At 35.8% G+C, this 14,349-nt stretch overlaps 3 protein-coding genes across 4 annotated transcripts; 1 reads left to right on the forward strand and 2 right to left on the reverse strand.

Annotated features, from left to right (window-relative positions):
• The first annotated feature begins 2,091 nt into the window (after nt 1-2,091).
• LOC136218126 (uncharacterized) lies at nt 2,092-7,211 on the forward strand. 2 transcript variants are annotated; one of them, XM_066004881.1, is made up of 7 exons: nt 2,094-2,721; nt 3,369-3,509; nt 3,619-3,984; nt 4,874-5,116; nt 5,499-5,591; nt 6,511-6,711; nt 6,794-7,211. In XM_066004881.1, exons 1-7 carry the CDS (start codon nt 2,386-2,388, stop codon nt 7,004-7,006), a joined length of 1,593 nt encoding a protein of 530 aa, XP_065860953.1. In that variant the 5' UTR covers nt 2,094-2,385; the 3' UTR covers nt 7,007-7,211. The 2 variants fall into 2 exon arrangements, with proteins under 2 accessions (XP_065860954.1, XP_065860953.1); XM_066004882.1 differs by lacking the exon at nt 3,369-3,509 and having other exon boundaries at nt 2,092-2,721.
• Nucleotides 7,212-7,253: 42 nt separating this feature from the next.
• LOC136218127 (non-functional NADPH-dependent codeinone reductase 2-like) lies at nt 7,254-8,551 on the reverse strand. The gene is made up of 3 exons (XM_066004883.1): nt 7,814-8,551; nt 7,562-7,741; nt 7,254-7,478 (listed from the first exon to the last, which is right to left on the reverse strand). Exons 1-3 carry the CDS (start codon nt 8,384-8,386, stop codon nt 7,254-7,256), a joined length of 978 nt encoding a protein of 325 aa, XP_065860955.1. The 5' UTR covers nt 8,387-8,551.
• Nucleotides 8,552-10,391: 1,840 nt separating this feature from the next.
• On the reverse strand, nt 10,392-12,959 carry LOC136220434 (non-functional NADPH-dependent codeinone reductase 2-like). Its single transcript, XM_066008252.1, has 3 exons — nt 12,567-12,959; nt 10,982-11,390; nt 10,392-10,893 (listed from the first exon to the last, which is right to left on the reverse strand). The coding sequence occupies exons 1-3, from the start codon at nt 12,893-12,895 to the stop codon at nt 10,669-10,671; spliced, it is 963 nt and encodes a 320-aa protein (XP_065864324.1). The 5' UTR covers nt 12,896-12,959; the 3' UTR covers nt 10,392-10,668.
• Between the last annotated feature and the right edge of the window lie 1,390 nt (nt 12,960-14,349).

A 14,349-nucleotide genomic window follows, 5' to 3' on the forward strand; every position in this document is an offset into this window, starting at 1 on the left:
CAAAATATCCTATCTTAGCATCCATCAAACCTTGTCTCGAAAAATACTTATGTTTGAAGACCAACGAGCACAATGAATTTGGATTTTCAATCATCCGCCAAACCTGTTTTGCAAGTAAAGCAAGATTGAATGCAAAAATATTTCTGAAACCCAAACCACCGCCTCCTTAAATTAGAACAATGATTCCACCAAAAACGAGCCATTAATTGTTGTAATTTTTCACAAAAAGATTTAGGAAGCAAGAAACAACTCATAATATATTGAGTTATGGTCTGAGCCACAGAATTTATAAGAACCAATTTTTTCCCATAAGAAAGACATTTCTCATGCCACCCAGAAATCCATTTTGATAACCTCCCCTAAAGGAAATTGAAAACAAACTTCTTAGACTGTCCAATCACAGTTGGTAAGCTAAAATATTTAGCAAAAGAAACAACCTCACAAACCCTAAGCAAACTTGCACAAGTATTCTCACATTCAATACTAACCTAGAACTGAATGTAATATCTGTTTTATTATAATTAATATATTGATCAGATGATTACTCATAAACATGAGGTAGATTGCAAATAACAACACATTCAGATTAAGTAGCTTGACAGAAGATGATAATAAATGTGAAATTATAGGACTAATGGTTCTAATCCAAATAACAACAGCAACAACAAAGTCTTAGTCCCGAAATGATTCGGGGTCGGCTAACATGAACCATCATATAAAACCGTGAAATAATCGTGTCAGCGACACAAATTCTCTCCCTCCACTCTTTCCTATCCACTACCATATTTTCCTCAATCCCCAATACACTCATATCACTCTCGATCACCCTCCTCCAAGTTTGCTTAGGTCTTCCCCTACCCCTCACCACTACATCCCTTTGCAACTCTTCAGTCCTCCTAACCGGCGCATCAAGCGTTCTTCGTTTTACATGGCAAACTACCTTAGTCGGTTTTCCCTCATTTTATTCTCAATAGATGTAACCCCTACTTTTGTCCTAATTATTTCATTACTCATCCGATCCTTTCTCGCATGACCACACATCCATCTCAACATACGCATCTCTGCCACCGACATCTTATGAGTGTGACAGTGTTTCACTGCCCAACATTCCGTACCATATAACAGTGCTGGTCTGATTGCCGTGCGATAAAATTTTCCCCTCAATCTATTTGGCATGCCGGGGTCACAAAGGAAACCCGTATCACTCTTCCACTTCGCCCAACCGGATTTAATCCTATGAGCAACATCTCTATTTACTTCTCCATCCGTTTGGATAATAGATCATAAATACCGAAAGCAATCCGATGCCTGAACAACTCTCCCATCTAGTGTGAGTGTCCCTGCCTCCCTACTCCTATCGCCGCTAAACTTACACTACAAATATTCTGTCTTACTTCGGCTCAGCTTAAAACCTCTAGATTCTAAAGTTTGTCTCCATAGTTCCAACTTCCTCTCCACGCCTTCTTTCGTCTCATCAACTAATACAATATCATCTGCACACAACATGCACCATGATATACCATCTTGAAGTTAACTCGTTAGTTCATCCATAACGATGGCAAAAATCCAAATACAGTGCAAATATTTATCACATACCTCTTTTCTAATTAATACTGAAAATCCTTCCAAGTAGATTAAATAGGGTCAATGACAATTTTATCATTTCAAATTTCATTTTATTCAATTTAACTATTAACTTCACCAAAATGATGAAAGATTTGAAAAAAAAAACTTTAAAACAATAATAATTATTTTTAAAAATATCAGTGCAATATAATAATGTATAAAAAAAATCATGTGTATTGTTTTTTGTATTAATAAAGATAAGAGTTTTCGTTAACAAAAAAAAAAAAAAAAGAAGAAGATAAGATTCGGTTAAGTTATGATTGAATTTCTAAATTTGAGCACCTTATTGCTAACATTAAAAAATAATAAAAAAACCATAGTATTACTATATTGCTCGATTTAGTTAATTAAACCGTAATGATTAATTTTTCCCCATTCAGTTTCTATTCAATTTATAGTTACAATCGAATTATGATCTACTTCTTTCCTTATAAGAGCAACAATCATTCTAATTCGGCGGATATGGCAGAGAAACATTACGTGTCCATCTGGTACTCCGCCACGTGTTCCCCTCGTCCCCTCAGTGTCGGAACTTCATCATCGACAACTGAAACCCCAAAGCAAGTCAATTTTATTAGCAGATAATATCATAACAATAAATAATAATCCAAGCGGTTTGTTCTCCTCTTCCTCCAATCCGACCCTAAAACCCATATGGATCACAACTCAATTCGCCTCCATCGTTGACGCGGTTCTTTTTCTGCAACTCATTCCCTGCGGTTCAACACACTCGAAGCTTTAGAAAGCCCAACCCTATCCATGTCTAATTCAACCCAGACGATATTTACTTTATCAGTATTAGCTTTATACTGTCTTTTAGGGTTAGGGTTCGGTTCAATTTTTGGTGAAGCTTTGAAGATTCCTTTCAGGCCTAAAGATGTGCTTCCGATTTTGCCCCGTCAGATATCCTGGCCGGTACTTAACAATCTCCACAGTCCTGTTGATTTGATGCCCTATTTTGTTGGCACAGTCGCTCCAAATAACGGCTCTATTAACTGGAAAGGAGCTTGCTTTTATGAGAATGAAGCTCGCCTTGACTTCACCGAAGGCGATCGAGACAGTACTGGCTTGGGAGGCGGCATTCTCTATCTTAATGTTTGCTCTCTTGGCCTTCCCTTTTCAAATTATCCCTGTTTTACTCATACTTAATTTGATATATGGTTCAGTAGATCGAATTTATACTAGTTTATAGTTGTTAGTTTAAGACTACTCCTCAGCATAGCTATTGCTTTTTGTATGAACTATTACCCTTGAATATTTAGATGCTTAATCATTCATTTGATTATTTTCTTGTCTATTAGCCTTTGTTTGGGAGTTTGGAGGTTAATGGAGGTGAGAGTTAAAGGAGGTAATGGAAAGGGAAGGAAAGTGATGGAATGGAAAGTTAAAAATTAACCTTGTTTGGGAGTTTATAGGATGTAAATGAGGTTAAATGTTTAACCTTGTTTGGGAGTTTAAATTTGGAGGGGAAGGAAGGTTAAATTTACTCTCCAGAGACAAGAAATTTTAAAAAAGTTTACGTTACTCCCATTAACCCCCAATTTGGAGGTTAGAGTTTGGAGGTTAGAGGAAGTAAAGATTTAACCCCATTAACCTCCATTTACTCCCAAAAAATAACTCCCAAACAAGGTTAACTTAATACTTAACCTTCCATTACTCCCATTTACTCCCATTAACCTCCTCCCAAACAAGGGCTTAGAGTTTGATTGCCCTTTTCAAGTTATTGCCTTGCCTCTGTACAGACATCTGAAGCACACAGCTGGACTTGCATGGATTTATACGTTTTTGCCACACCATATAGAATCATGTGGGACTACTACTTTTCTGCACGGGAGCACACTTTGAAGTTCGAGTCATGGGAAGAAGCTGCAGAAATGGAATATGTATCTTTTTTTTTTTTTTTAATTCTCTCCCCTTTGTTTGTACACAGTGTGTTTGATAATTTCAATGGACTTGGATGAGATTTCTGATTTCCTACTGACAATGGAGCAGGTGAAGCAACATGGAGTTTCTGTTTTCCTCATGCCAGCGGGAATGATGGGGACTCTGCTTTCATTAGTAGATGTCTTGCCTCTATTCTCTAATACTGCATGGGGTCAGAATGCTAACTTGGCTTTTTTAGAGAAGCACATGGGTGCCACATTTGAGAAACGTCCTCAGCCATGGAAATCAACAATTAATCCTGCTGATGTTCATTCTGGGGATTTTCTAGCCTTGTCAAAGATCCGTGGTCGTTGGGGTGGATTTGAGTCGTTGGAGAAATGGGTGACTGGTGCATTTGCTGGTCATACATCAGTTTGCTTGAAGGATGAAAAGGGTAATCTCTGGGTTGGTGAATCAGGACATGAGAATGAAAAGGTACTTGTTGAAAAATGTTAGTTGCAGACACACGTAATAAGGTTCCTGTATTTTTAAATCTTTATATATGTTGAGCACTTGTATATGGCGTTTCTGCGCTTGACACTTTTGCTATCTTTTCATTTTCAGTTCTTATTTTCTGGTTAGATATTTGTGTTTTATAAGTGTGCTGAAGTAGAAAATGGGATTGAAATATCCTTTTGGAATACCTGATTGGAATCACTTGTTTCCTTTTTTCTGGTTGTCAAGTCTTTTTCGAAATTACATTTTTAGATGCATTGGTAAGCAATACTCATCAATGCTTCGTTCATATCAGAGGGTCCTAAAATAGAGAACATCTTTGAAGAAAAATAAAGTCAGGGATGCAATTGTTTTCTGTATTGACTCATGGGAAGAGATCAAGTAGACTCTTGCATCACTACCCTCTCAGTCTGTGCTTCAAATAGCTCTCTTATGTTATTGGACTGCTCATCTCCATGATTTAATGTGAGAGGTCAGAATATTATCTATTAAAAATATTGAAAGATGGTAACTTACAGTTTTAAGTATGTAGGAAAGATTCTCTAGGCATTGGAACAAAACCTTATCTCTTCGGTCTGCTTGGTATTTGCATGGAAAAAAAATTGGAAATTTATGCGTGAGATACAGCAAGTATGATGACCATTTGTGCCGACCATTTGTGCCGAGAAGTACATATACAAGTGGTAGATTGGCTGTAGTTTTTGTACTCCTAAGAAAAATATTGTTAACGACATTATGTACATATGGTTTTCTTCATCTTATGTGTCATAATACTGTCATTGTATTGGAACATTATACTCCTTTAGGTTGATTTAGTTTTTTAAAGAGTAAGCTTTTATTTACACCTCATTGTCATTTGAATTTACAGGGTGAAGAGATTATAGCAATAGTTCCATGGGATGAATGGTGGGAACTATCTCTGAAAGATAGTTCGAATCCACAAATAGCTTTGCTTCCTTTACATCCGGATGTGCGTGCTAAGTTCAACTCCACTGCAGCTTGGGAGTATGCTCGGAGCATGTCAGGGAAGCCATATGGTTACCACAACATGATATTTAGTTGGATTGACACACTAGCTGATAACTATCCGCCTCCTCTTGATGCTCACTTGGTACCAACTCCATTAAGAATTTGCCAATTATTGTATAATGTGATTATAGCCCCTGTATTTTGGGGGAAGAACATTGTTTGCTTTTAAAATCTTGACTAGCACACGTACACTTGAACACTTATGTGCCTTGCATTATATTTGTTAGTTATATGGGTCTTTGTTGTAATGTACACTTAGATAGATGATGTGTCTCTATTTGTGTAAGCTTGCCCTACATGCATTTAGGCTAATGAGCATCGAATTGTATTTCAGGGTGCATATGTAGTTAGGTTCTATTAGAACTTCTAGTGATAGATTATATGCATTGTTTGACTGTTTTTTTTTCCTATAGTTTCTATCTTTTAAGAAAAAGAAAATTCACACACTCTGAATCTGATTTCAGGTGATTTCTGTCATGTCTATGTGGACTAGGGTGCAGCCTGCTTATGCTGCAAACATGTGGAATGAAGCCCTAAATAAACGATTAGGGACTGAGGTATTGTCTTAATATATGATTTTGCTATTTTTCTTAAACCATGTCTTGATCTATGTTCAAGCTATTGCAGGTCTTATGCAATGAATAGAAGGAGTTCTTTTTACTTAGAAACATATTGCTGCCAATATAAGTGTCAAATAGAAAGAACGGAAAATAGAATTCTTATACTCATAGGGTGCATATTACCTACATATACATGAGAGAGCTACTAAAAAAGGGCGGCCCGGTCGCACTACGCGTCCCTGCTGAGCGAGGGTCCGGTGAGGGGTCCCACCACAAGGGTGTACTGGGGCAAACCTTCCCCTGCTAATTTATTTGGCAAGAGGCCGCTCCTAAGACTCGAACCCGTAACCTCTTGGTCACACGACAACAACGTTTACCGTTGCGCCAAGGCTCGCCCATGAGAGAGCTACTACTAGGAAATAAATAATCCCTATGATTAGGGGATTTGATTCCTACAAGTAGGTAACGGCTATATACAATTACGACATTCCATAACACTCCTCCTCAAGTTGGGGCATGTATATTGATCATGCCCAACTTGATACAAATCAACCCAGGGTGTTCACATCAGCTCATGTTTGTTGTGTGCTTGTGGCAACAAGAAAGCTTCGCTTGGGCAACCCATGTAAATATGTTAGATAAGGGTGCAAGCTGGAGTTGGAAGAAAAAATAGAGCCGTTGCTGGTAATGCGACTCTCAAAAGTCAAAACATAATGTTGTAAAGACATTCTTGTGCCAATCAGAAAATAACGATGACACTACTCTTCTGCTTACATTTGTTTTAAACATGCTTGAGCTCTGCAATCATTTGGCTGCAGGATGTAGATGTTTGCAGAAGCATGGTTTAGGATGCTGGTCTTATTTGAACTCATAAACAGTTGAATTCAGATCATTTTTCATTTGTTATTTCTTTCAGGATTTGGACTTGTATGGGATTCTATCAGAGGTTGAAAAACGTGGCATAGCCTTTGATGATTTGCTTACAGCTCCAGAACAAGATGATTGGATATATAGTGATGGTAAATCAACAACATGTGTAGCCTTTATCCTTGCAATGTACAAGGAAGCTGGAGTCTTCAATCCCATTTCCAGCAGCATTCAAGTAACCGAATTCACTGTAAGTTATTCATGCTCTACTTGTTCATCATTTAATTAAATCATTAAAACACTTGTTTATCTTGCTTGATAACTGTTGGCAGATTCGCGATGCTTACATGCTTAAAATTTTTGAGAACAACGCAACTCGCTTGCCTGCTTGGTGTGATAATGACGAAGGTCGTCTCACATTCTGTCAGATTCTTGGTGAATACCGGATGGAGTTGCCTGATTACAACACCATAGAGCCTTATGCCAATATGAACGAGAACTGCCCATCCTTGCCTCCCATTTACGATAGGCCAATTCGATGCTAGTTGACCTATTTGCTAATATTGAAAGGGTGATTCAGTTCCTTTTGTATTGTCGTGAAACCCAATCATATATGGTATTAGTTAAGCTAATGTGTTATATAGCCGCATATCAACATTCTGGAAAATGTAAATGTTATTCAAACAGAATGAAGACAATGTTCTGAATGTCAAGCACTGTAGTTTATGCATACAATGGATTTGGACTGTATGATTGATGCTTTTATTACAAAGGATTGCAAATATTGAAAAATCAAATTTCACCATCCCACAACTCCTCCAGTGTCTTGATAGGCCCATTATTTGATATGAATTTTTCGCCAGGAGATCCTCTGCTCTGGGGAATCTCGTTGATTTTCTCGTGTTCTTCATCGCTTAGTGTCCAGTTGAAGATGTCGATATTCTGTTTCATTCTTTCCTTGTTGAAGCTTTTCACCAACACACATATTCCCTGCTCGTATCCCCATCTCAGGCATATCTGTAAATTTCCTTTTGACAGTCAAAATGTGGTTTCAAATTCACTAAAAAGAATTTTTTTTTTTGGAGTGGTAAGAAAATAACCTGTGGAAGAGATTTTCCTTTAGAAATTGCAATCTCTTTGAGGACTTCATTAGTCAAAACTCTGTTGCTGCCCCAAGCGGTTCCATTAGCTCCTAAAGGTGCATAAGCAGTCAATATAATTCCATTTTCCTTGCAGAATTCAATCAGCTTCTTTTGTCGCCAGAGCGGGTTTATCTCCACCTGCAAAAATTCAAACAACTTAGTGAACCTTCCGATCTCCAGATAATCGAAATGAATTTAATGGAAATTTACTTGATTAACAGCTGGAGGGATCTCTGCAATAGCAAGAATGTCTGATAGCTTTTTACAGGAGAAATTACTGACTCCTATAGATTTAGCAAGACCAAGTTTCTGGCAGTTTTCCATGGCTTCCCATACACCTTTGAAATCCATAGGTAAGAAATGCTGTTCCTTAATTGGAAACTCATAGATTCCTGGTGTAGAACTCACTGGCCAATGAATCAGGTAAAGATCAACGTAATCCAAGTGAAGCGCCTTGAGACTTTTGTGGAGAGAAGGAAGAACAAGATGAGGATGAGCGTCGGGGCACCATAGTTTGGTGGTGATGAAGAGGTCATCCCTGGATTGAATAAGGCCGAGAGATAATGCTTCAGCTATGGCTTCACCTAATGGTTCCTCAGTTAGATAAAACGAAGCAGTATCAAAGTGTCTGTAACCGATCTTGATTGCTTCGATAATGGCAGCTTTAGTTTGCTCGGATGGTACCCTAGGTGAAGCGGCAGTGCCCATCCCAAACACTGGCATTCTACACCCGGTTGATCTGAGAACAACTTGAGGGATCTCAATCAAGGAATTGCTTTCCATCTTTGAGCTTCAACTGTTTTTTTATTTATTTTTGATAAATGAGCTTCAACTGTTGAATTTATGTGCTTAGTTAGGGTTTGATTGGATGAGGGGTTTGGGAGGGTTAAGGGAAGGGTTTGGGAGGGTTTATGGAAACCCTTGTTTGGAGGATATAAATTTAGAAGGGTAAGGGTTTGGAAGGGTTTGGAAGGGTTTGATTTGTGTATATTTGTTTCAATTTTCAAACCCACCAATTTGGAGGGTTTAGGAGGGTTACAAATTTCATTTTCCATTATTACCCTCGTTAAAATTTCATTATCCCATTGTTTTTTTTTTTTTGGTGCATTGCCGCAAAAAGAAAAGCAAATTTGTGGTTGTCAAACAAATTTCCTTCCTTTTCCTCCCTCTTCCCTTCCCTTTCCTTCCTTTATTTAACCTCCTAAACCCCCATCCAATCAAGGCCTTAGTGTTTGGGATGAATAAGATTGATTCTATATCTAAGCTGTTTGTTCATTATTTTATTACGGCAAGCAACTTTCCAGTTGGATCTTTTCTTTCTATCGTCATCATCGTTGAAATGTGCTATGCATGTTCTCTATTTTCCTGGTTAAACAAATATTTTTGGGTCATAGAAAACCAACTGCTCCATAATTGAAAATTTTAACGTTTTCTATAATTTAGGATTTTCTTTATATATCAATTATTCATAATATATTGTTACTGTCCATGGCATTTCCAAGGTTTATTAATTACTTTCTCCTCCCTTGTTTAAGAACTTCGCGTCCTAGCGTTTGTAACGTTTAAAGTATGTCTAACGAGTCTCGATCTCGGATAAAATATATATATAAAAGTTTTACTGCAAGTAACTTTACAGTTGGATCATTTTAGATTAAATGTTTTTTCTTTTCAAATCTATCCTTAGATCATAATAAACTAACAAAGTATCTCACATTTTAAAATATATATACGAATATTACAGTAAAATAACACTATATTTGAAATATTTTAATAATTTTCTTACTTTGTATATAATTATGTAGAATATATAGATATAACCGGTTTTGACACCGTTAACATGAAAAAGTTTTTTTTTTTGTTAGAAAAATTATAGATATTTTGAAGATTACACTATAACTGTATATTTGATGATATAAATATAGTTTATCATAAATATTAGGCTTTCAATTGTATATATAATTTATAAAACTGCTCTTGATTTACAAACTACAGAGATATTTTTCTAACTTATTCCTAACAGGAGCAACTTCATCAACAATATTGTTATTGCGCCACCTCCAAAGCCACTACACAACCGTAGCAAAAACAGTCCCCCACCCGATACCATTCCAAGAATGAGAGCTTCAGAGGTTATTAGAAATCCAGTTGAATACCAGTCCCATAAAAGTTGTTATGCCACGTATCGGGATGGAAGAAATCCCAAACATCACGAGCAAAAACACAATCTCGGACTATATTAATCACAGTCTCGTGGAGGGAGCAGACTTTGCAAGCCGAAACCGTACTGAAGTGTGATATGGACGTTTTATCCTTATCTTTATATACGTTTTTTTAGTCTTTTGGCTTGATTCAAGTCATTTTCATTACTTTTCTAATTTAGATACTCATGTGAACTTGTTAGGTGAGTTCGAGTAGAAGTTGTTAAGTCTTAGTAATCTTTCACTTAATTTCGCTACACTTTCCCTTTGTCATAGTTAGTATTTTCAAGTAGATTAATGTTTGAAATATTTCAATCTTATTTCTCCAGAATTTTTATTTGTTTAGTCTTTTCGATAATGTTATAGTTTATATTCGGATTTAATTAAGTCTATAGGTTTTGGCTTTAAAATTTGGATGTGTGAAAATGAGAGTCACGATTTTGAAATGTCTAACTTTAACTTTAATAATCATGTTTCAGTCAAAAGAAGGACAAACGATAAGCAAGGGACCAAGTGGGAAAAGGATTAAAGCCACAAAGACCCGATAGCACTCGTGGTGGCCACTAGAGCAGGCTGTCTCACCTATTGCACGCCGTGCTGCTATCCAGAACAGGCTGAAGAAGCACAAAACTCTTCTTCAGGACACACACGGAAAGCAATGGCAACAAAGTTGGATTTAGCAGGGAAATTAGCACCATCAAACAAGATTGCAGCCAAAACATGGTAGAGTGCATAGTTTGACGATTGTTAATTGTAACACAACTGTTATAATATTTTATCAATCTGTTTAGTTGTCTCAATTTGCATATAATATTTCACACTCGAAAAACACAAAAATGAAAAAAATGAAAAAAAGAAAAGAAAAAATCAAATTTCTCCATCCCAAAGCTCCTCAAGAGACTTGAAAGGACCATCCTCAGATATATAATCTTGGCCAGTTTGTCCTCTTTGCTGAGGAATGTCATTTATTTTCTTGGTTTCTTCTTCTGATAATGTCCAGTTGAATATATCCAGATTTTCTCTCATCCTCTCCTTGTTGAAACTCTTCACCAACACACACACTCCCTGTTCATATGCCCACCTCAGGCATATCTGTTTTCCACACCCAAATTAACACATCATTAGTTACTAATTAGCTAATGAATTAGGAAGATAAGAAGAACATTAATTAACCAATTACCTGAGCAGTGCTCTTCCCTTTGGCAGTTGCAATCTCTTTCAAAACTTCATTCTCCATAACCTTGTTATTGATTCCTCCTAAAGGAGCATAAGCTGCTAAAACAATCCCATTGCTCTTACAGAATTCCATCTGTTTCTTTTGTTGCCAAAGTGGGTTTATTTCTACCTGATTAACTGCTGGTGGGATCTCTGCCATGCCTAGAATGTCTGATAACTTCTTACATGAAAAATTGCTCACACCAATTGATTTTGTTAAACCAAGCTTATAACACTCTTCCATAGCTGTCCATATACCTTTGAAATCCATTGGTAGAAAGTCTTCTTTCTTTATTGGATATTCATAGATTCCTGGTCTCGAGCTCACTGGCCAATGGATTACATATAGGTCTATGTACTCCAATTGAAGATCCCTGCAAATTATATCCCAATCCCACAAATTTGTTTCTTTAGAACATCAAAATAAAAGCAATAAAGTTCTAATTTGCCTCTAAAGTTTGGTAAGAGTATAGCAGATATATTCTAATGTAAGAAATGGTAACGTGGAACATTTGTAAGTGCAAAAATTAAAGACAATTCATAGAGAAATTTTGATACATTCTACCAATCAAAATAGTTTTACATACCAATTATATAAAAAATGATTGGTGTAAGGAAAAATACATATACATTCAGTTATAGTATTAACTGATTCCAACCCATATAGGCTAAACATTTTTTCTATCTCCTTTATTTAGGTAAGAACAACTCCGCCTTTGACTAGCCAATGGTAGATGAGATACATTGGCATGTATCCGGTAATTATGACACTTTTCACTTTTGGATCTAGGATGTGACATAAACCTATAAAAGGTGCTCTTGACGATCGAGGGTGCGCTGGCACCGATGCCCTTTATCTCTCTACTTCTAGTTCCAAATAAGACTCTCCCTTTTAATAGATTTTGTTATTTGAGTTCAAAATTTATCCAAGTACTCTTAGATCTAAAATTGTTCTAAATTAAATAGAGTTAAAAGAAAAAATTTTACTTCGCACAACAAATCCACTAGGGCCCAATATCTCAACAGCACCTTTGTCTAAAGCTTCGATATCTATTACATTAAAGTGTATTTGCACTTCTATCGGTTTAGGGATCGGGTGTTCTGAATGGGGGTGCCAACATAGTTGGGATGCCTGTGATTAACACTTCCTGATTGCCAACCTTTCAAGGAAAAAAAAAAAAAAAGTGTATTTGCACTTCTAAGAACCTTAAGAGTATAGGTGAATTTGGTTCCTATCACAAGATAAAATGAAAAACATTAAAAGTCATAAAGAGAATAACTAATTTATCCAAATATAAAGAAGTTATATAATGGATAGGGACTAGTATTGTTCTATCTACTTTGATAACTTCACATCAGAATTACTATTGTTTTGTGTAATTTGATAACGATCACATCAGAATTTAGATTGATGTGACATCATCTGAATGGACGAAACCAGTACTAATCCCGGCGATTATAGAAATTTCCGCAAATATATTAATGACATTTTAGTCTGAAGATGCATGACAAGAGAAAAAATGAAAAAGGTTGATACTATGGGGGCTCACTTGAGACTCTTGTTGAGTGCAGGAACAACAAGATCAGGATGAGCATCGCTGCACCATAGTTTGGTGGTAATAAAAAGCTCATCTCTGGATTTAATAAGACCTCGAGATAAAGCTTCAGCAATGGCTTCTCCGAGAGGCTCTTCTGTTAAATAAAGAGTAGCTGTATCAAAATGTCTATAACCAACCTCAATAGCTTGCACTATCACTGTTTTTATCTCATCTGATGAAACTAATGGAGATGTTGCTGTTCCCATTCCCAGTAATGGCATTCTTCTTCCATTACAGGTCAGAATTACTTCTGGTATATTTATCAATGAATCTCCTTCCATCTTTCTTTTCTAAATCTAAATTATCAACTCTGATCGATGTTTCTTTGATTTTGAATTTCTTAATCTTCTCCAAAGCAATTATCTAATTGTGATTAATTAAATTAAATTAATTCTTCCTTTGATGGTGGATTATATTTCTGTTAGTTTAACTGTTTCCGATTTCAAAGTGGTGCCATTCGTTTTGTTTCTGGTTCACTATTCACCCTCTGTGTGTTTCTTCTTTAATGTGACACTTGTTGTTTTTTCTAATTATTTTTTGACAAATTCTAATAATTAATTACTATTAGCAAGTAATCTATCAAAATCAATGCAATTTTGAATTCAACTAATTATAGAGTCAAAACTTATTAAAAGAACATTCCCCACCAAACAAATGGAAACTATCAAGCTTTTTAATATTATATTTTGATCATATTTTTTTTTCATTTCCAGAATATTATCATATGCAAGATTTCTAATTGTAATATTATTCAAATTTAGCAGCTTACTATTTCAATAAATTTTAGATTAGTTTATTACGATTAATTTATGGTCATACACTTGTCAAAAATATATATTCTGTCCAATTTTTATTATAGTTTTTAAATTTTATCAAATGTTTCATTTTTTATTAGGTCACGTAACTCGCATATGAAATGAATTAGGGTTGAGGTTATTAATTAGTATGCATCACCAATTTTGAAAAATGGATGAGTAGATTAATTTCTAGAATAGTCTACAATTGTTTTTATAATTTATCCAATTTCTAGGTCGTGACTCGTCAAGTACTTTTAGGTGGATTCTTTCCCAATTAAAGTTTTTTTTGAGTATGTTAGGACTCGAACTCGAAAAACTAACTTAAATGACTTGAGGTCCTTAACCACCCAAACTAACCTTAATTGGTTCTACAAAACTCACTTATAGATTAGTCTACTAATATCTAGATATTTTAAGTGTTCTTTGGTTAATTTTTTTTTCTTCACCTACTTAATTTGTGGTTCAAAATTAATAAAGATTAGTATAAATAGGTGCTTGTACTTTATATGCGAGCCAAACAAAAATCATTAGACATACAAAGTGAGTGGAGACTCTAAAAATAATAACATTGAGCGTGTGATGTGTATGTGAGATAACATTATACCAAAGAGTGATTGTGTCATATATTAATAGTAATAAATTGTGTTTTATTTAAGCTAGTACTCCATATTCAACAAGTGGTATCAGAGCGGGCGGTCAGAGACCCTTACGTGGTCGAGTGCAAGCACGCAGTCAGGGACTAGGAGTCAAGTGTTTTGAAAGTTCGCGATCCAGGATCGTGGTTCGAGATATTGTTAGCACGTAATTCGGGACTGTGAAAATTATTGGTTTGGGACTAAACATACTTGGTTGATTTAAAGAGATAATCAAGTTGTCATAGATGACATGTCTACCTCGGTAAACACATTAGAAACACTCAATAATAATAATTATAGTAC

This window comes from Euphorbia lathyris, chromosome 2 (assembly GCF_963576675.1).
Source record: "Euphorbia lathyris chromosome 2, ddEupLath1.1, whole genome shotgun sequence".
NCBI lineage: Eukaryota > Viridiplantae > Streptophyta > Magnoliopsida > Malpighiales > Euphorbiaceae > Euphorbia > Euphorbia lathyris.

Excerpts from the sequence above, each read along its gene's own strand:
- LOC136218127 (XM_066004883.1), bottom strand. The coding sequence starts at position 8,386 with ATGGAAAGCAATTCCTTGATTGAGATCCCTCAAGTTGTTCTCAGATCA. Across the intron at positions 7,742-7,813 it reads TCCCTCCAGCTGTTAATCAA|GTGGAGATAAACCCGCTCTG; the intron begins GTAAATTTCCAT and ends GAATTTTTGCAG. Across the intron at positions 7,479-7,561 it reads AAGGAAAATCTCTTCCACAG|ATATGCCTGAGATGGGGATA; the intron begins GTTATTTTCTTA and ends GGAAATTTACAG.
- LOC136218126 (XM_066004881.1), top strand. The coding sequence starts at position 2,386 with ATGTCTAATTCAACCCAGACGATATTTACTTTATCAGTATTAGCTTTA. Across the intron at positions 3,985-4,873 it reads CAGGACATGAGAATGAAAAG|GGTGAAGAGATTATAGCAAT; the intron begins GTACTTGTTGAA and ends TTGAATTTACAG. Across the intron at positions 6,712-6,793 it reads TTCAAGTAACCGAATTCACT|ATTCGCGATGCTTACATGCT; the intron begins GTAAGTTATTCA and ends AACTGTTGGCAG.
- LOC136220434 (XM_066008252.1), bottom strand. The coding sequence starts at position 12,895 with ATGGAAGGAGATTCATTGATAAATATACCAGAAGTAATTCTGACCTGT. Across the intron at positions 11,391-12,566 it reads GCACTCAACAAGAGTCTCAA|GGATCTTCAATTGGAGTACA; the intron begins GTGAGCCCCCAT and ends TATAATTTGCAG. Across the intron at positions 10,894-10,981 it reads AAGGGAAGAGCACTGCTCAG|ATATGCCTGAGGTGGGCATA; the intron begins GTAATTGGTTAA and ends TGTGGAAAACAG.